A 22,364-nucleotide genomic window follows, 5' to 3' on the forward strand; every position below is an offset into this window, starting at 1 on the left:
CGGATACATAAAAACTGCGCGGAAAAATGAGAGAGACCTAGGCGCGGTTGGTTTTAGTTTTACATATAAGTGGTTGAGAAAAGTGGCGCGAATTTTATAGACCAATCACAGAGCAAAGCGGAGCTCTTTCCGATTGATTGTCGTGAAACGAAACCCCCAAGTTCTCACCACAGCCAATCAGGAGAAAGGAAATATCACAAGGAGCGAATGAGAACTTAGAATCAAAACAAGCAAACTGACTGAAGCGCGGGAAAAAAGCAAGTGACCGAAGAGCAAATGGTTTAAAGTTTTGTATTTGATTGGTTGAGATATTGGCGCGAGTTTTCTGGGCCAATCACAGAGCGTAGTAAAGCAAAACCAACACAATCCCGGATTATTCTCAACTTTCTGTTGAAAACTGCTCAAAAGCTATGCGTATGCAAACGGAACAGCTTTGTTTCCAGTCGAACGGGGGAAATGTAACTATGAATTATTTTTGAAGTCATGACTACTCTGCACGAAGCATTTTTAGGCTGAACAACTAATCAATTATCAAAAGGATTTCCATCTCATGCGACAGGTGTTTCGTACCTTGGTCACCCATGAAGTTTTTTAATTTAAAACGAATTTAAGCTCGCTTCCCTCGGCAAAGGATGGAGTCGAATATTTTGCTGAATCTAAACAGTTCTAATCCATCCGCCAAAACCCAAATGATCATGTTTTAGCTATTTTCACCAAAAAATTAAATTAATTATGACGAAAACAAGCTTAATCCTGGTAATTATCTGATTTCTTTAAGCGACAAATGAAGACCTCACCAAAAACTGAGATACCTTCGTTTTCTTGTTTTATGTGTTATTTTTTTACTTTAGAATTCTCATCAGAAGCAAATTTCACAATTTGCGCAAAATGTCATCCTCCATTTCCAAGGCAACGTTAAAAGCCTTTTACCACGTGACTTTGTTTGCACACAAAGCTGTTTTGGCTACAGAGGAAGTTTCAGCTTTGCAAGAAAAAATTATGTCTTCTGTCGAACTCAATGTACCGAAAAAGTAAAGGTTTTTGTTTTCATTTTGCAGGTTTATTCGAACGAAGGGCTCGTTAAGAATTAGAAAAAAACCCCGTTTCGATTTGTGCATGAAAAGACTCAAGATGACAAAAGAACAGTTGCAGTTTTTATCCATGGGTGGTCTGTTTCGCTCGCAACCGAGTCAGGTAAATATTCCTTTTTAAATGTAAAATTCGTGGCCACTTCTCGATTAAACACCGATGATAATGTTCTTAGCACATGATTTCGATAGCGTTAACGATCTTGTTTGAATTATTTTATATTTCGAGCGCAGAAGAAATTCTTGGATTCTGGGCGATTTCTGAGACTGTTCTAACCAAATATTAAAATCGTCTCTGTCAAGCGCAAATCATGCGTGAATCGAACCCTTTCTGTCAATTTGCAACTTTAATCCGGGGCGGAAATTCAACCTCGAAGCAGAAGTATAATGATGGCCGTATATTACTGCTGTATTTATTTCATTTAACAATTTATTTTATGTGGACCAATGAGTGTTTGAAACTTTGAAATTAACGCCAATATTTTTCCGATGAACAAAAACATCACAGAATTGGGGGTTGTTTCCAAAATTCAGCAAAATGAAAGAGACGTGAAGATGAAATGATTCTTCGAAACCAGCGGAGACTGCATCAAACGAACGTGTATTGCATAAAATGTTTTTTTTTAATTGTCGTTTTTTAGCCGAATTTTATCGCTTTTCACAGACGCTAATCAAATGCAAAACTTACTTACTACCACACGGTTATATCAATCGACGAAATTTATGTATTCTTTTTAAATGACGGTATTGTTTCATTTTGTTGTATGGGCTTTAGAATCGTGGATTCACGCAAAATAAAAATTCATCATGAGCACAATGCTCCAGGTAATTATTTTCCATATGTTCGTTAGTCGCCCACAGAATTCTGAGCTTAACAGAAGTTTACAAGGCGTTTTCAACCACTGAATGTATTAAAAGAAAGGAGCATTTCTAACACTACCCAAAAAAATATCTAGGATATTCACATTTTTTGGTATGACAAGGCAATGATGATTGTTTTTACAGCTGTGAGTTAAATGTTGAAAAACATCTGCAACCTACACTGTACTTACAATCCGGACTGAATTAATGACAATCATTTAGATAGATAGAGGTGAATATTCACTACAATTCACTATATGAGGAATCGTGAACTTTTTCAGTTCAATAATCGGACATAAACAAGCGACAATCTTAGAGTGTACTGAAGGAGAGAAGTTTGCACGCGATTTGGGAACCTGTCCGCGAAGTCTGTGTGGAGATGGCGCCAGAAACGTGCTTTGTGAGAAACGGTAAATAAGTATACCGGTTGCTCTTGATGTAGAGAGATATGCAAATAGAAGCCGTAGCAATAACTGGCTTATTTACTTCCTCGTATATTTTTTGGGTGAGTAAGATTCTGTAAATTTACTAACTCAGATAAGTATATGTGACTTTTTGATCATTAATTTGTATTAAATTTCGCGACTGTAAGCAGTTGTAGCGTGACAAAACATCTCACCTCATGACGGCGGGGAAATACTTAGTAAATACTTTAATTCGAGTTAACACACCACAGAGAAGAAGAGAAATGAACAGGAAAATCATGTCACGAGACGAATATGAATTTCAAACGAGCCTTGTGGAAGTTTTTAAGAATTCAGTACTAAGATGTTTTTTTGCAGTTCCTCTTGCGGCATGACAGAAAGTTTTTTCTTATTTTCTCACTAAATCACAAATTGCCGCGAACTATCGTATGTCATTACAAATAATGAAGTTGTAAACCTTAAAACTGAAACTTTTGAAGGCTTTTTGTCAAATGAAAAGTTGATTAGATTTGCCCCGGGAAAAAAGCTAAGGCTTTTTATGTTGTTGTTGTTGTTGTTTTTTTTTTTTGAGGATTATGGACTGTCAATTTAAGCTCGCCTAATTTATGATGGCGACCAAATGGCTAGGAGGTCTGTCAAGGTGAAAAAATATGTTCAAGTTTTTCCTTAAAAAGTCCATTCCTCGAAAAATAAAACGGGAATAGCCTTGACTATTCTTGAAAATTTGCCGATGTAAATTACTTGACTTTTTACCTCGCATGACCAGACGCTCGATGACGTATTTCTTGACGTGGACCAAGTCGCCTTACCCTCTCGACCAATCAGATGCAAAACTAAAACCAAACGCGACTTCCACAGGCGCATTTTCCTGCGCTTTTGGCAATTTGCTAGTTTTTACCTTTAGGTTTTAATTTCAGTCGAAACAGCTAAAAAATATGTTTACCCTGCTCTTTTGGAAGATTCATCGCCCATAAATTAAGAACCACGTCGATAGGCCAATGCTGGTGAATGTTCGTTGCTAAATTTGGGTGAACGTTCTTTACAATGAAATAAGAGGTCTGTCAATTTAATGAACAGTATGTATGAAATGCAGTTGGGTCGCACCTGATGCTGGGCAAATTATACATTTACCCCAACGATAATTATGAAAAACCATAAGTTGATGCATAATTTAGAACCTTTGTCATAGTTTGAACGGAAGTGTTCGTGGTTTCGCTTCTGAGTTTTGGAGGAATTACAATATTTCGTATCATTCTCTGTGAAACTATATGATTGATAATAAACTTGGTTGATTAAGGAATTAAAGCTTCTGTCGGCCTTGGCAAACTACCTAGATACAACAGGAAGATTATAAAAAAATTCTTTCGGTTCTGTTGAATAGAACTGTTTGTAAATAACGCGGGAAAATACTGCAAGCTGATTGGCTGTCGGCATCATTAGTAAATCCACCAGTTTCCAAGGAAGGAGTGATGATTCGGTGAAAGATTTTCTACCGAATTTATTTACTTTGCGGTCGACAAGACCTGACAAAATGGAAATATTGAGATTCATTTCTTGCAGTCGTTCTGCTCTTCAAATTTCTTCTCGAAGGGAAGTCGACGAGTTTGCATCGTTTAAGATGTTGATTTGACAATGTAATACAAAAAGCTTTCTTATAGAACAGGTGAGCTGTAATTTTGCACAATGAAACCGAAAGATTGTTCTACGTTAAATGAATTTGCACAGACCAAAAAAGAGACCTATGGATAAACGTTCCTCTATCTAAATAGAAAACTCGAATAGTTTCTGTCAATTTTTTTGCTTTTCAATTCTAATTATACAAACATACAGTTTATTCAGTTAAATTTTGTTAGACAAATGTAAAGTATGATGAGTTCCTTCTTTGGATTTAATTCGACGTAAGCGCAATCAAAGTTTGTATGAAAACTAAAATATTCCAAAGTTACTCTTCTAAGAGTTTAGGCTATGTATTTTTGATCATGGTATTCAAAGGAATCTTTGGACGAGGTGATTTCCTATTTCGCAAAATTAATTTTTTTTATAGTTTCACATGCAGTAAAACCGACCAGCCCCCCTTAACGAAAGTTTTTAACTTCTTTAAATGATAGAAATTCAATGCTTTGTGGCGTGTTTTTACATAAACTGCTTCATACGATTACTCTACAATAAAAGGTTTATTTCTTAAACCCATTACGTGTTCCAACTTTTTCACAATGGGTACATAATGATTAATATCAACAGGCAGTTTTCATTTGCATTCTGTATCAACAGCGTAATGTAAATAAACCCAAACTAATGGAGTAATAGATCAGTTAAAAAAACAGGTCAATCAATTATATTGATCGTCTCTAACTAAACTGGTAGAACAAGACTTTCCATGCGTTACAAGAAATTAACAGTATCGAACAATTTTAAGACCTGTACCAAAGAATCACACGGATTATACAAACGTGGCCATATATGTTCTACCACAAGAAGTATTCAAACAATATGCACAAGATAGTCAATTAATTTACGAGTTAAAATTATATTTGTTCTAAAGTTCTCTTTTTCTTTGTAAAGGGTCTCGATTCTTTCTTTTTATTTAAGACGTTTATGGCTTGTAAACAATACCCCTTGCGTGGAAAAGCCGAGACGCTGCTGATTTTTTATAAAAACACAAAACATGCGGTTTATTTTCAGAATAATTAGAGGACTATCCATTAGGTCTGAAACCGCAAACTAAACAACGAATTAAAACATGAACATTTTCCGACACCTATCGGTTACAATGCTAAAATAAAATAGTCGAGAATTTCTTCCACAGTTGATAAGTCTTGCTTTGCGTCTTTTCTTTAATAGAGCCATCCCGAGCAAAGGGAGATCTTGTTTCATGATGGAAAACAGAAGAGGTAAAGGAAACGTCTCGTTAGAAATTGAAAATCTGGAACTGAAAGCGGCCGTAGAGGGGAAGGAGAGCATTATTCGCCAGCTGCAAGACGAAGTGAAAGTTGTACGGGAATCAAAAGAGACACGAATGGTAACCACTGAGCGAGTTTATCGTGAAAATGAGGTTCAAGAGCTCCAGAGCGTGGTACAGAATAAAGAGATTGCTGTTAAACAACTTCGAGAAGAATTGACGCACGCTCATCATAACACTGAACAGGTGTACCAGCAGTACGCACGCGCGAGAGGAGAACTAGAGGCGAAGGACGCCACGATCAGCAGGTTGCATCAAGAAAATGACAGATTACAAGAAACACTGGAGACAACCCAAAATGAACGACTGCAAACGCTGGATAAACTCAGCGGCGTGCAAGTGGAACTCTCTGCACTGCGCGTGGATAAGAATTGGCTAGAAAGTCAGTTAAAGTTTCAGAAAGAAACTTCATCGTCGAAAACTTCGCGGAGTTTTGGTAGCGAAACGACAACTATCGAGGGTAGGGAAAAATTAGTGCTAACTATGGAGAGTGTCGCGAAAGATAAACAGACTTTACAAGAGTTGATCAATACTGCTTCGCATTATGAGGAAATTATACGCAGTCTGGAAAGTGGCAGAAGAACTGAGGGGGTTAGCTCGCGCGAATCGTATCGATTTGCTTCTTCTACATCTTCAAGCCCACGACGAGGCGAACTTTCGAACATTGATGAGAGTTATGTGTTGGAGCTCGGCAGTAAAATGTCGGAAGTTGAAGAACGGTTACAAAAAGCCGTCGTATCGCAAAAGTACCAGCTGCAGGCCGAGAGAGAGCAATTAATTCAAGAATTTAAGAATATGCAAACTCAGCTTTTACAACATCAAAGACACCATGAAATGCAAAAGAATGAAATTTCGTCAAAAGAGACGCTTATACAAAGACTTAAAGCTGCAAAAGCCACTTTAGAGACCGAGGTGGAAACACTCAAAAGCGAGCTGGCAGCCTGCCGAGCAGAGAGTGACAAATATTTACAAGAACAGAGAAAATTTCAACATGATTTGACATCTTCCAGAAGTAAAATCTCCAAACTTGAAGCCGAGTTAGAGAACGAGAGACGGCAAAGAGATATGGAAAAGCGAAGATCTCAAGAAATTAGCTCACACAGTCACACAGAGAAAGAAGAGTTATCCAAACTAAAAATTCAGTTTCGAGAGCAGTACCTGCTAAATGAGAACCACATGAGAGAGATCGCTGCCAAAGATAATCTTGTCCAGCAGCTGCGGGAGAAACTGGAGACAAGCGCGGTTGAGGTGGAAAAATTGAAGTCAACGCATACCGCTATTCAAGTTTCACAAACGGAAGTTGGACAAGACCGGGAAATTTTACAAGAGAAAGTTCTCGCCTCGGAACGAAGGTTTGCTGAGTTGGAGATTTCCTACGAAGATTGCCGACAGAAGAACGAGAGATTACATCGTGAAATGCAGGAATACAAACAAAAGCACTTCAGAGTCGAAGCTGTGGATGATTCACTTGAACGAAAAAAATTAGACCTTGAAAATGAACTTGTAATTGTTCGGAAGAAGTTGTCAAAGCTTGAAAGTGCGTATGAAAACTGTCAAAAGGAGAAGCTACAGCTTCAGCAAGAGTTAATACCTGCAAATACTAAAATGGCACAGCTGAAAAACGCTTATGAGAGCTGTCAACAACAGAAGGTCCAACTACAACAGGAAGTCCTCTCCTCGCACAAGCGGCTGGGCGAGTTTGAAGCTAAAACGGAGCGATACAAACAAGAAAAGGCAGAAATTCAGCGCGATATGAAAGCTTTAGAAAACCGATTTAATAGAGTTGAGCAGCAACTTCAACGAACTCAGAGCGAAAAGCAAAGCCTGGTGGAGAAATTAGAGGAGGCCAAAAGACGGCTGGTGAATGTTTCGGATGATGGAAAGCAGAGAGGTAACCAATGGTATGACCAACAGAAGAAGTGTGATGATCTCAGTACAGAAGTGCAGAACAGAGACAAAACGGTGCACCAGCTTAGAGACGAAAAGGAACTACTGGAAGCTGAAATTCAGAGATTCAAGCAAGATTTTGAGACGTTGAATAGGGAGCTCGCAGCCTGTCAGCGGGAAAAAGGGAACTTGCAAAATGATTTGGTGATCGAGAGACAGCGAAATGCCGAGTTGGAAAAAGATTGTGAACGTCTAAAACAAGAACGAGAAAATCTTCAACACGAGTTGAATTCTATGAAGGACAACAACGCACAGTGGAAAGATATGTGTGAAAAAATCCAAAACGACAAGGAAAGATTACAACAGGAAGTGTTGACGGCTCAAAGGAACATCTCGAGGTACGAGTCGAGCCGTGATAGCGAGAAACGAACCTCACAACAGGACACCATGGTATTGAGGACCAAAATAAGCGGACTTGAAAGTGAAATTCAAGAACTGAGAAGGAATGAAGAAAGCTTGAAAACTAAAACGATGGAGATTCAGAGGTGCAAAGTGGAATTTAGCAAATTAGAAAGGGAGATTGAAGATGGCGCCAGGCGGTTCGAGCGCGTTAACAAAGAGAGTGAAATGAGGGAGAGTCTTGTGCAGCAGTTGAAAAGGGAAAACATGGCGCTTAAAAAAGAGCTGGACTCAGCGCTTGATGAATCTGGAGATCATTCCACAAGTTATGTTCCCGACACAAGAACTTTTGAAGTTGAGTTGGAATTACTTCAAAATCAACTCGCAGACACAAATGCGCACGTGCGAGAACTTGAGGAAGACTGTGATTCCGGGCGGCAAAAGAACCTGCAGCTCCAAAAGGAGATAGTTTCCCTCGAAGCGAAGAACTTCGAGTTGGAGAAAGCTTATGGAAGAGTGCAAGAACAAGAAAGAAGGCTACACCATGAGCTTGAAAGTTGTAGAGGCAGTATTAGCAAGCTTGAAAAAGAGATGTTGTTCCATCAGGACAATAAGAGCAAAATAGAGAGCGCTTTTGAGAATTCAGAATTGAGAAAAGACGAGTTGTCGAGGGAAATACTAGAGGTACGAAAGAAGCTCTCAGAGCTTGAAAACCTTTACAAAGCTGCAAAGAACGAAGGTGAATCAACTAGAGAAACAGATCGGGCAAAGATTGCAAAGCTTGAGACCCAAGTAGAAAATTTATCCAAGCAAAAGCAGCAACTGCAGCAATTATTAGAGGAGAGCAGAGATGCAGCTCGAAGATACCAAGATGAACTGCACAAGGCCCAGACGAGACTGCAAGAGCTTATGAGAGACTCTGAAGTGTACCACAAGGATATTCACTCCAAGGAAACACAAAATAAAAAGATTCGAGTAGAAAAGGAAACTATTGAGAGGGAACTTGAAAGCGTTCAGGTTCAGCTGGTAAACACCACTTCCAGCGTGGAGGCGTTTGATACGGAGAGATACGAAATTATGCAAGAGATGCGCTTGGCCAAGGACAAGGTCCAGGAGTGGGAAAATGCGTACAAGATGCTGCAACAAGAACACGAGAGTCTAGAAAAGGAACTACGAAATGCTCAGAAGATGGTGAATGAGGTGGAAAACGAGTTCAATAAAAGCCAAAAAGATCGACAAAATGAAATCCGTACCAATCACCTGAAGGTCAGCAAGTTTGAGTCACAAGTCCAAGTGGTTCTTAAACAGCGAGACTCTCTGAAGGAACAGCTCGAAGAAGTTCGTGACGAGTTGAAGAAAACCAAAGATGAGTATACACATTTGCAGAAAGAATTTATCCAGCACCAGCAACGATGTGATGCGTATCGAAAGGAGCTCTTAGCAAAGAGTCATCAAATCGATAAATTAGAAGATGAGAAAAACAATTTAATGAGGAAGATGGAACAGATGAGACTTGAACTGGGACAAAACGAAATGACAGGCCAGGCTGTGAAGCAGAAGAGAGACATCTTAGAAGACGATTTGCAGTTAGCTGGAAATAAGATAACAGAGCTTGAATATAATTTGACCTCACTGCGATCAGAGAAGGATGAGATTCAGAAAGACCTATACCGCGTGACCAACAAGTTGACGACTGTGGAGGACTCATACGCCAGGGCTCAAGAAAAAGTGAAAGATCTTGAGATACAGTTGAATGCTGCTCGTAAGGTCATAGGTGATCTAGAAGAGGAGCTATCTATCATAAAGCACAAAGCTTCCCAGCTTGAAACAGATCACGGGTATAAATTTGGTCAAATCAACGATTTAGAGGAAAAACTGGATGCGGCTCACAGGAGTTTGTCTGAGATCGAGTCCGCGTATGAATTTAGCGAGCGCGAGAAAGAAGATCTTAAACAACAACTTACACATGCAGAGAGAAAGGTATCAGAACTCAGGCAGACAATTCAGAGAAATGAAGAAGAAAATGATGATTTGGAAAGACAACTGGATAGCACTCGACATCGAACAACGAAGCTTGAAGGTCAGTTAAATCATGCGCAGAGGCAAAAAACGCAGTACAAAGAACAGTTAGAGGATGTTAGGGCAAAGCTGTTAAAATGCAAAGATGAACTAGTAACAGTACAAAGTCACCTTTACGACTGTCAGCGAAGTTTAGATGCTTTGCGGAAAGATGCTTCCGGCAAGGACAATACCATAACAGAGCTACGAGGCAAGTGCTTTTCTCTTGAAACGACGCTTGGACAGACGAGTGAAACGCTCGACAAATATCAAACAGAGAACGACTTACTTCAACAAAGCAAGCAAGATCTCCAAGAAGAACTTCTGCAAAATCAAGAAAAGTTCCAAGAACTTGAAGCCATGTACAAGCTGTGTGAACATGAAAAGCAACGGCTGGAGGAGGAGATTCACTCGTTTTACAAGAGACTCGCCGAACTTCAAGGATCTTATCAAACGTGTGAACACGAAAAAATGGACGCACAACGTCAAGTGATGGTTCTGGAGCAGAAAGTGGACAAACTAGAGGCTGCTTTAGAGCAGACACAAAGAGAGAAAGCTTCCTTAGAATATCACTCTGGAGATCTAAATGTTTCAAACAAGAAGACCGTGGATGAATTGACTGTTGTCAAAATTCGTTTGGAGGAAAACCAGAAATCAGTTAGCGAGTATTCACACCAATTGCTCGAGAAGGAAAGGATTGTCGAGGAATGCAAATTGAAGATAACTTCGCTAACATCTCAAAATGAATATTTGAACTCAGAATTGACGAAGAAGAAGGAGCAAGTCTGGCAGACAGAAAATGATAGACGAAAGCTACAAGAGAAGTGGAGAGAAACAAGCGATGAAGTTATCAGGATGAAGCCATTGTGGGAGACTGCACAGCGCAAAAAAGATCAACTTGAAACAGAGTTGCAGTCAAACCGAAAGAAGGTGGCAACGTTGGAATCTGCCTTAAAGAAAAACGAAGAGAGGGGAAATCAGACTGAAAAAGAGCTGAATACGTGCAAAAGTAAACTAACAGACCTCGAAACAGAGTTAAACTCTATGCGAAAAAAGGTTTCCGTGATGGAGTTGCATTACGAAGAGGCAAGAAAGGAACTGGAAGAAGTGCGAGAAGAGCTAAGAGCGGCACAAGAGAAGAACACGAGGTATTCTATTCAGCTTGATACAGCTCAAGGCGAGGAGTTAGATCTCCGGCGACAAATCGCGGCTCTGGAGAAGAACGTCGAGAAAGGTGACGAAGAAATCTCAAGTCTCCGTCAAAATAAGGAGGCTTCTGAAGAGGAGCTTTTCACAATACGTAACAAAATGACACAAATGGAATCGACGATTCGCGCATTGGAGTCACAGAAGCAGAACTTTAAAGAGCAATTAACCGATTCGAGAGACAAGACTGTGGAGCTTAAAGAAGAAAACGTTAAGGTTGCTAGTCAGTTAAGAGAGCAACAAGGCCTGGCGCAGTCCTTGAAAAAGGCTCTTGCAAAGAAAGAGAAGACTGTCGAGGAACTGAACGAAAGGATTTCTGAGCTTGTAACAGAGCTGGAAACACTCCGCCACGAAGGAATGACGATAAAAGTATCCTGCGAGACTCTTCAAGGGGCACAAGAAGACCTTGGTGTAAGACTGATGGAGTACGAAAGCAAGGATGAAACGACTCAGAATGAAATAAAGGAGCTTCGTGATTTACGGGAAGAGCTGGAACGGGAATTGAACATTGCTGTTCAAAAGAACTCAGAACAGGAAAGCCAATTGAAGAATTTGCAGCGTGAAAAAGAGAGAATGAAATCAAATCTTGACGAAACTGTCAGGAAGCTTGCCAAACAGTCTGAAGATGGTTCGAGAGTGCAGAAGGATTTACAAGAATATCAGATAGTCATGGAACGGTTAAGAGCTGAAAACAAAGCCATGGACTCTCAAATCGAGGAGCTAAGAGTAGTGAAAGTGGCTGTGGAGAGCGAGTTAGCAAACGTTCGCTCGGAATATGAAGAAGATAAATCAAAGAACGAAACAAACGAGAAGAACATCCGAGAAGCTGATGATGAACTCAAGCGGTGCAAAAATGAAATCTCGCGATTAGAGGACTTGATATTTGACATAGAGAAGGAGAGAAATACCTTAAAAAAAGACTTGCAGGTCTCTAATTCTAGATGTCTAGAATTCGAAGGCTTGGTTGTGAAGTCTTCTCAGGTCGAAAGCGACCTAAGGCATGAATTACAAAGCTACAATAATAAGATAATTGCTTTGGAATCGGAATGTAAAATGTCTAAAAATCTAAGAACTGAAAATAATCGTGAGAACGAGCTGCTGGGAAAGAAGTATCGAGATCTTGATGAAGTATTTAAGAAAAGCGATCGAGAAAGAAAAGAAGTGAGACAAGAGCTGATTATAACGCAAAGCAAATTGCAAGACCTGGAATACAAATACGAGTATGAGTGCAATGAACGAAGCTCACTGTTTAAACAGCTGGAAGAAGCAACTGGTCAACTATCTGCCGCTCTCGACAAAACCCTCAATCTAGAGCAGAAAGTCGCAGAACAGACGATTCTTTTAGATGTGGCCAACCAGGAAGTCGATGGGAAGGACGAGGTTATTCGTCAGCTGAAGAGCAGCAAGATGTTTTTGGAGGGGCAGAGAGATAACTTAAAGCAAACTGTGGCGTCCGGAAAGGAAGACTCTGAACGTCTACAACAAGAGATTACTCGTTTCCAACGCGAAAGCCTTCAGCTGCATAAGAGGGCGGCTGAACTGGAGTCAAAGCTTTCAAAAATGGTCGCAGAAAAAGAGCGAGCTCGAGAGGACGTCAATAAATACAAAGACGATTTATTTTCTCTCAAGAGTCGCCTGGATGAGTCACAAGAGGAGAAAGAAGATCTTGAACACCAACTTGAGGAGTACAAACAAAGCGCTTTAAATTATAAAAATGAAGTTTTGACGTTCCAGCGGCAAGTCACAGAGCTCACTGGTCAACGTGACGTGTTAAAGGAGACATTGGACGCAAAGGAAGGATCTATGGGGCAGTTACGAGAGTCTAAGAGAAGTTATGAGGAAGAAACTGAACGATTACAAAATCTTCTAAAGGAAAAGGAAAAAGAGAACGATTTGTTGACCACAAAGAGGAAGGAGTTGGAAACTAGTTTGAGCTCTGCGTTGCAACAGCTAGCAGAAGCAGAGAGCACACTTAAGGCGAATCAAGAAACTGTTAGAAGACTAGAAGGGGAAGCAGATTCTCTGAGAAATAAACTGGAGGATATGGAAAGAAAGCTGACAGAACTCAGAGAGAGGGAAAATGAAGTCCAACGAAATAATATTGTTTTAAAATCACAAATATCAAGTTTAGAATCTGGTTACCAGGCCTGCCAAGGGGATCGTAGCGACCTGGAGGAAGAAACCCAGTCTCTCCGAGATGAACTGGAGAAAACAAGAAAATTACGAGACGAAGAGCTTGAAGAACTCGACAAATTACGATCCGAGGCGCAAATGAGCAGAAATAAAGTGTATTCTTTAGAAACGCAGATACAACGAATTGAAAGAATCAAGAATAATCTGGAACAACAAGTCAATACATTGACACCTGGGAGTAATGACACTAACGGTGAACAGATCCGTCTCCAAAGGAGAGTCCAAGAACAAGATATTCTCCTTGAGTCTCGCAGCAGAGACTGTGCAAGCAAAGAGGAAACCATTGAAATGTTTAAGGCGGAAAACACCACCCTGAAAGTGGATGTCAGGAGTCTGCAGGAGGAAAATGTTAGTATCAGGTCAAGTATAGAATTACTTCAACGTAAAAAGGATGCTTCTGATAAGGAACTATTCGATGCTTTGAAGAAAGGTTCAGAGTATGAGCTTCGCCTTGCCACGGCACAGGAGGAAAGCGATGAGTTGAACAGAGAGCTGGTGGAAAAGCAGGAAAAAGTTTCCAGTCTGCAGGAGGAATTGTATCGAGCTCTGAAAGATCTGGCGAGTGTAAGACACGAACTGGAAGATGTACAATCTCGCGCAAAAGAAAGTAAAGATATAGTCGCTGATTTACAGCAGCGCCTTGATGAGAAAGAAACAGGTTTTGAGAAAAACAAAAACACTTACGAGGAGAAGGACAACAAGATTGATTCGTTACAATTAGAGGTCAGCACACTAGAACAAGAGCTAAAATCCTTGACAGAAGAATTGGGTAACGAGAAGGAAAGACACAAGCACACTCAAGAAGAAATAGCTAAATCGCGGACGGAATTAGAAGCATGTGAAGCACGTGCAGCCAACTTGGAGGACACTGCAACACGTCTTAGAAAGGAAAAAGATGATTTGAAGAAGGAGGCTTTGTCGAATCAAGCTGTCGTTGCTGATCTCACAGAGAGGTACCAAGCCTTACAGAGGGAACACGAGGGCCAAGAACACAAGGCTATGTCACTGCAGCAAAAGCTCACCTACTTAGAGGAAAGATACAGGAGCATATCTGAAGATAAAGACAAACTCAAGGAAGAGTACCATGCGCTCAAACGAGATACATCCGAGATGAAAATTGCACTGGATAGCGCTCAGCGAGAAAAAGGCAAACTTGAAGGCGAATTGACAGTTGTGAAACAACAGAGCATGGACCTGAAAAGTAGAGTAACTGTAATTCTTCAAGAAAAAGACAAATCTTCTGTGGAAATCTCATCCATGAACACTTCACTAACAACATTGCAGGTGGACTACAACACGATTCTTTCTCAAAAGGAAGAAAAGGACAAGGAAATAGTTGAACTTCATAAAAAATTGTCCAAAAATGTGTTTGAGCTCGGTGAATATGAAAAAATAAAGGTTTCTTTACAAGGAGAGGTCCAAGCACTTCAGAGAAAGGTGGACGAGTTGGAACACACTGTAGAGTATTTAGAACAAAAAGACAAACAGCTTCAAGGAGAGTTCATTGATTCTCACCAAAAGATAACAGCACTCGATCAAGAACTCATTGTGGCTAAGAACAAAATTACCAGAATGGAGGCCTTTGGTGGTGTGGAGAAGGAGAAGATGAAAGTCCTTAGCGATGATCTTTTCAATGCGGAGCAGAAAGTAGCACAACTTGAAACTGCTTTGACGTCAAGTCGAGAGAAGGAGTCACAGCAACAGAACGACCTCATGGCTGCTTACAAGAAAGCAACTGACTTTGAGGTGGCTTACCAGACAAGTCAGACGGCGAAGAACCAACTACAGCAGGATATTAACATGTACAGGAATAAATTAACAACAAGCGATCGTAAATTGCAAAGCGAGATTAAAAACAGAGCACAGCTTGAAAGCCAACTTCAAGACGCAAAATTCAAGATTGAAAATCTGAAGACAGAGGTGGTGAAACATCAAAGAAAACTAACCCAACAGCAACAGGAATATGAAACCACACAAAACGATACTGGCAACAAAACCAAGGTTATTGAGAATCTTCAATCATCTAAGAGGAGCCTTGAAAATGAAGTCCATGATCTTCGAAGAGATCTCACAAGTTTAAAATTGACTTCTGAAAAACTTAGTCACGAGAACAAAGAATTGCAGAATCAATTGGAGGTCAGTCAAGAGCGCCTGGCAGATGTGGAGTCTACCGCTGAGTTGAGCACCATAGAGAACGACAGACTCAGAACAGAGGTACTGCACCTGGAAACGTCGTATCAGGAAGCGCAGCTGGTATGCCAGATGCTACAGAAAGAAAAAGAAGTTCTTAATTCTCAGCTCCTCGAGGCTGCTGCCCCAGATTCGGTAGATTTTGGATCGACGGATGACTCCCTGAAGAAGGAAAAGGAGGATCTAGAAAGTCAGCTCTCCAAAGTTGAAAAAGATTTAGGATCATTGAAAACTACTCATGAGGACATGTTGACAGCGAAAACTAAGGCTGAGGAACAACTGGATGCAGTGAGGAAAGAACTAACTGACTTACAGTCAAGTTATCAAACTCTTCGGTTGGATAATAACAGAAACGTTCTGGAGCTTGGAAATGCTAAAAAGCGATTAAGCGACGTGGAGGCGTCTTGCGAAGAAATGAAACGAGCTAAGGAGAAGTTGCAAGGGAACTTCACTGACGCAGAAAGGAAGCTGGTCTCCCTTGAAGCAAGTTATGAATTGTGCGAAAGCCAGAAAAACGACGCTACCAGAGAGTTGTCAAACATGGAAAAAAAGCTTGCCCTGTTGGAATGCTCTTATAACAGGATTCACGATAGGGAGACAGAGTTGGAGCAAGAAATTCTTGACTCGCACAAGAGGGTTACAGAATTAGATTATGAGCTGCAAGCAAAGAAGGGGCTCCTTGAGGATGCACAAAATGTTGTGCAAGACATGGAAGAAAGGAATGACGTCCTACAAGTAGAAGTCCTTGACTTGCAAGGGAAGATTAATGAGTTGGAAGCCACTTGTGAAATGTGGAAAGAAAAGGCAAATAGTTGGGAAGAAGAGGCCAAAGAGGCAGAACGTAGAGTTAACAATGCGGAAGAGGTTTACAAATTTGGACAACTTGAGAAGACGGAACAAGAGAAAGAGCTGACCATCTTGAGAGACAGCATCTCAACCTTGGAGCGTGAAATTCAAGAAGGAATCAGGGAGAAAGAGGAATTACTATTAGAACTGGATGATTTAAGGAACACTAGTTTCACTGATCAAGACGATGTGAACAACCTGAAGACAGAAATAAAGGATTTACATGGGAAAATCTCGAACAGTAGCCGAGAATTTGACGAACAAGCGATCGCTTTAGAGGAATGTAGGAGACAACGGGAAACACTGAAAGACGAACTTGACAGGCTTAAGAGAGATTTATTGGACAAAGAAAGATCCAACGAGGATTATGAGAGAGAAAATAACGGGATGCAACATGAGCTAGAGGTGATCAAGGATGAACTAGAAGAAAAGGAGAGGCTGCTGAAACTATGTGAAGAAGAAAAGGAAAAGGTTCGCAATGAGATGATTACAGCACACAATCTGGTATGCACACTGCAAGATGATGATCGAGCGAGTGAAGTTCAGACCCTCGTGCTGCAGCAAGAACTGGAGTTCTTGAGGAAGAAAGTTGCTGATGCAGAGAAGGAAGTACAAACTTTCAAGACCAAGAATGACTCATTGAGGCAAGATCTTGTTGATGGGCGCTTTTCGGGCAGCACCGATCGCGAATCCGTGCAACAGGAAATCCGAAGCTTAAGGAATGAACTCCAAACCAGCACTGACAAATACCGTGAGCTCGAAAGGTTTTGTAAAGAAAGCGAAGACGAGAAACTCGGCCTTCAAAGAGAGCTGTTGGAAACACACAAGAAAGCATCAGAAATGGTGATGGCACATCAACATTGTCACCAAGAAAAAGAATCATTCCAGGATGAAATAGCAAATTTAAAGAGAAGACTACAGGAGCAAGGGGATGCAACGGATGGTACTAAAGACGGAGCGCTTAATCTTCAAGACGAACTTCTGGATTTACACCGAAAACTCTCTACCACGGAAAGTATGTACGATCGTTCTCAGGACGACAACAAAAGACTTCAGTCAGGTTTGGAGGATGCAGAGAAAAAAATTAGCAGTCTTGAAAATGAGCTTTTCCTTGTCTCGCGTCATGAGGTTACACAACTTAGTAATGCCTCTGTTGGCATTGAGGAGAAAGCTTTCCTTGAAGAGAAGCTGCATTCTGTCGAGACCAGGTATGCAGAGTTAGAAGTGACCTACCAACGTATCGTGCAAGAGAAGAAAGAAATCTCTGATGAACAACAAGCAAAAAGTGAGGAGTTATTTCGTATTCAGAGGCTACTGGATGAAAAGACCAAAGAAGTGGATTACTTGCAAGAGCAGCTGAATGATCGCAGCAATAACTCAATTTTAGAAACGAATCGTTTACGAGATGAACTAGAAGAAACTCTCGAGAGGCTACATAAGAGCGAATCTGAATTATCGGCTAAAACTTTCGAGTATGACCGGGCAGTCGATGACCATCAACGAGTAGTGTTTGAGAAAGAAAGCCTCAACAGCGATCTCAACGCTCAAATAAGTTCTCTTAATTTTGAAGTGTCCACCTTGAAGAGAGAGCTGGTGTATACCCGGGAAAACAAGGACAGCTGGGACGAGGAAAGGAAGAATTATAGAGAAGAAGCTTTTAACTTGAGGAAAGAAAAATCACGCGCCGATGAAGAACTTCGTCTAATTAAAGATGATTATGAGAATATCAAGGAAAGGTTTTCCGTTATGAAGACAGAAAAAGGTCATTGTGATGAGGAAAATGGTAGGTTCAAAGAGGAAATACAAGCGGCAAACCTCGAGATTGATCGCCTTAAACGAGAGATGTCAATGAGTAAATACGAATATGACTCATTTGAAAATGAAAAGAGCAGCTTTAAGGAAGAAATTAACACCCTTAAAGTCAGTAAATCTGAAGTTCAAGAGGAACTTTGGCGGGTGAAACGAGAGCTAGAGAAATTACAGCAGGAGGCTGGAACTAGAGAACGAGATCTGGAGGCATGGGAAAGAGAGAGATCGACGCTACGAGACGAAATCAAGACTTTCCGAAGCGAAAAGATAAGTCTCACTAAAGAGAATAGAGAACTGACGCGAGAAATAGAAACACTGATGGCTGATATAGCATCCAAAGCTGAAATAACCGAGGATGTGGGAAAAGTGAGACGCGAAAGGGAGGAATTCCTCTACGAATACACAGTGATCAAAGAGAAGTACACGAGGATTGAAGAGGAACGCAGGATATTCCTGATCGAGAAACAAACCTTGGTCCAAGAGAAGCAGAATCTGGAATTTGATCTTAATGACTGTAAAAACAAGTTGCAAAGGTTTGAAGAGTCTAATAGTTACTTAGAAGAGGAAAAACGTCGTTTGGAGTACGAATTGAAAACGGCTCAGGATCGGCTTTTGATCGTCGAAAGGGAGTTCGATTCCAGAGCAATGGAAAAACAGAAAATCTCTGAGGAAGTCAGCAGCATGCGTTTTGAAATAAGAAAAATGGAAATTGAGCTGCAAAATGCTCAGAGGAAACTGGACGATGCGAACGATGACATCATCGCCAAACAGGGTCGACTGGAGAGACTGGAGGGAGAACTTGGAGATCAAAGACGAGAGTGCAAGTTACTTGAGCTGGACCGAGAGCGCAAGGCCAATGAGGTTAAAAACCTGCAAGACCGGATTGACGAGCTCGAGCGCGAGATTCAGAGCTTGCAAGATGACTTGATTCTAAGCCACAGAGCATATGAGCAGTGTAAGAGACAACTGGAAGACTTTGAATTGTCTGATGACCAAACAGAAACATCCACGCTTCGTGTCGATGTCACGGAAAGGCCTCAGCAGACAACGACTCTGGACATTGAAGTGAAACCACAGGTTACAACACTGGACATCAATGTGGCACCACAGAGGGCATTTGAATACAGCTTTACACCACAAACAGAAGAGTCATACGTAACTCCGCAGACAACAACTGAATACAGCTCTGCGCCACCGACCTCAAGAACTCAATTTGACGCCAGACCTCAAAGAACTTCGGAATACAGTTTTACTCCACAGACCACTACTACAGAACTCGAAATAACGACACAAACAACTACACTCGACATCGACGTCCAAGAACGTCATGAAACGACTGAACTGGAAATTGATATTGAACAAGAAACGAAAAATGCACCAAATGCATCATGGTCCACCGGACGTGCCTCATCTTTTCAGGTGTACAGGGACCGGAAGTATGGACCTGTGGAATTTGCTCTCGAGGAAGAGGAGGACGGGGGATATGAGATTGCACAAATTGAAAGCAGGAGAGAGCCAAGAAGAAGATGGAAGTATTAAGATTCTAGTGATCTTGGAAGTTTTAGGGTTATTATGGAGATTGGGATGACTAGGACTGTGACTGCGACAGTTGGGGTGACTTTGACCATTTTTTGGAGGATTTTGGAGAAAATGAAAGGTTTAAGATTCTGATGTTCTTAAACGTTTAGAAGTAACAATATTCTGATCACAATTTGTTGGGATAACGGTCTCAAGCTTTGAGATGACTGTGGCCATTGTTAGATTCTCTGGCAGATACTGGACGTTTTAAGATCTGATGTTCTTAGACGTCTTGAGTGTTATCCCACTTTATTGGGATAACTGTAACGCAAGCGTGGGGATGGCTGTGACCATTTCAAACTTTGCTGTACTTTGCTTTGTTATGTAAGTGTGATTTTGTGCCCCATGATGCTGTGTACTCTTTGCATTTAGATACTTTTTCTCGGAAGCGCGTTTTTAAGATTTAATTTTTGTCGCTTAAGATATTTTAAACACAATCAATGGTCAATTTACTGATATGAAAGCCTAAGTGCTTTTCTTAGGAAAAATTTTCAAATCATACATTCTTTGTATTAGGCAATTGTTATGACATAACATTGTTATGTTAATGATTAATGAAAAAAGGGTTCTCTTAGGAGTCTTCATCTGCCAGAACGTACCATGTGGCATATATATATAGCTTTTCTACCGTGTGAATCTCTATGGAAATGATTTTTTTGAAAAAGCTAGGTTTTAAGTTGTAACACTTTTTATTAAGAGTGTCACTGCATTTATCTTAGTACTACAGGTGTTGGTAGTATTGTAACTCGTCAATCGAGAGATACACGTTTAAGTTACATTTTTTTTTTCAAATGATTCAAAAGCCGTTATTAAACGTGAGGGGGTGTCTAGAGGAAATTACTCATATGACTTCAAGAGAATGCTTAACGCGCGTTTTAAGTCTTCATAGAATTATATTTAAATTCAGTCGAATTTGGTTTTCTTATAAGATTTTGTATGGCTTCAGGTCAACCAAGATCGTTTCAATGAGTATCTATTCCTTGATAAATAAAGACATTAATAAAATGTGTGGTCTTGTTTTGCCCGTTGATGAATCATCCAGTTTAGCTTGGCACCTCGTGAATCATTAGACAATCGAACCTGTGTCCAGAGGTCACCCACAGGGAACGACGCAATGACTGCTTACTAAAGGTTGACGCAGATTACAGGTTGTACAGAATAGGAGTAAAAAAAAAGCGATGAAAAACGTATTTTGTTTGCCATAGTTGACCACTTAATTTACAAAAATTCACTCATAAATACTACTAACATTGATTTTGGGAGAGAATCGTGGATTAAATTGTACTTGAAAGATAGCTTGGCTTCTCGTGAATCATTAGACAGTCGAAACTGTGTCAAGCGGTCATCCACAGGGAACGACGCAATGACTGCTTACTACAGGTGGACGCTGAAAACAGGTTGTACAGAATAGGAGTAAAAAAAAACTATAAAAAACGCATTTTGATTGCCATAATTGACCACTTAATTTACAAAAATTCACTCATAAATACTACTAACATTGATTTTGGCAGAGAATCGTGGATTAAATTGTACTCAAAAGATTATTCTTAATTTTATTTGAGTACCTGCGCTTTTTAGTGACCGTACAACACGAGTGGCGGACAATACAAACAGACCGTTAGGACTGAGTAAAGGATGACTTTGACCCCTAAATGGAAGTAAAAATTAGAGTACTTTAGGGAAAAAATTTTGGGACTTTGAAAACGGACCGCTAAATACAGGGTGACCGCTTATTACTGTGCTGCCTAATACAGGTACCATTGTACGTTTCATTTAACCCTTTCACTCCCAAGATGTCATCATTAACTCTCCTTACTGTCTGCCATTCAATTATTATAATGTTTGTTCGGAGAATTTGGTTTTGGATCAACTAATAATCCCTAAATTAGTATCATTCTTAATTTTCATCCCCTTTCTGTCTGACATTGTATAGATTTTGTAGGGAGAAATTCTGTCTTGGTCAGTTATAGGAGTTAAAGGAAAACACCTTTAACGAATATTTCGGTAACGTGAGTGGGAAAGCGCATACCGTAAAAAAAACAAGACCACGAACGTTGAAAACATTATCAGTTGGAAGTTGATAAAAGTCAAATTATCAAAGGTTGCCAACTGCGACAAACGCTAGCGCACAAAACTTAACTTCATTTGCCTAATCAAATGCAAAAATTTAACTCTAAATCAACCTCACTACAATTTTCAAAATATATTTTAACCAAGCAAAAACATTAAAGACATGAATCTAAAATTTCAATTTCTTTTACTTAATTTCACGGTCAACGATTTCAGTGATTTTGAATTATGTTAATTTTCGTTTTCTGAACGAAAAATTTTTTTTCATTAAGGTCTGAAAAATCCGATGAGATACATTAACGCTCTAAATTTGCCAACGGAGGCAAATTCAATTTCCGTGCTCTTGTTAAATATCCTCGTCCAATGTTACTTCCAGAAATCAAATAAAGATAAAATTCAATAACAATTATCGTATACGTGCATAAATCTTAAACAGACGCTGTTGTGTTTTGAAAAATATTGCTCCAGTTTTGAGCTTTCTTTCCTGTGCATTTTAAATGGATATATTTGCGAGCTGTTTATTCAAGCTCGACTTAAATTGTTGAATCAATATAACAGGTATGAATGTTTGCAGCAGCAATATCAGATTATATTCTGCGCCAAAATTTGAACAAATCAATGAAAATGATTGATTTGGCCAGTATTCAAATGTCAGAAATTTTAGACTACAAGTTAAGTTCGTTTTTTTCACAAAATTAAATGACAGGTCGTACAATGCATCAGCCAATCAGGTGCCAGTTAAAAAAAACTGGTCTCCATAGTTTCAGAAAATGACACGTACACCTGTCGTAAACT

At 40.1% G+C, this 22,364-nt stretch overlaps 1 protein-coding gene across 2 annotated transcripts; it reads left to right on the forward strand.

The window, feature by feature from the left end:
• Positions 1-755: 755 nt before the first annotated feature.
• LOC113672177 (uncharacterized) lies at positions 756-20,504 on the forward strand. Of its 2 annotated transcripts, none has more exons than XM_089198047.1 (2): positions 756-1,194; positions 5,216-20,504. In XM_089198047.1, the coding sequence occupies exon 2, from the start codon at positions 5,247-5,249 to the stop codon at positions 19,458-19,460; it is 14,214 nt and encodes a 4,737-aa protein (XP_089054173.1). In that variant the 5' UTR covers positions 756-1,194; positions 5,216-5,246; the 3' UTR covers positions 19,461-20,504. The 2 variants fall into 2 exon arrangements, with proteins under 2 accessions (XP_089054173.1, XP_089054180.1); XM_089198054.1 differs by lacking the exon at positions 756-1,194 and adding an exon at positions 3,843-4,037.
• Positions 20,505-22,364: the final 1,860 nt, after the last annotated feature.

This window comes from Pocillopora damicornis, chromosome 1, assembly GCF_964200805.1.
Source record: "Pocillopora damicornis chromosome 1, jaPocDami1.2, whole genome shotgun sequence".
NCBI classification, from domain to species: Eukaryota; Metazoa; Cnidaria; class Anthozoa; order Scleractinia; family Pocilloporidae; genus Pocillopora; species Pocillopora damicornis.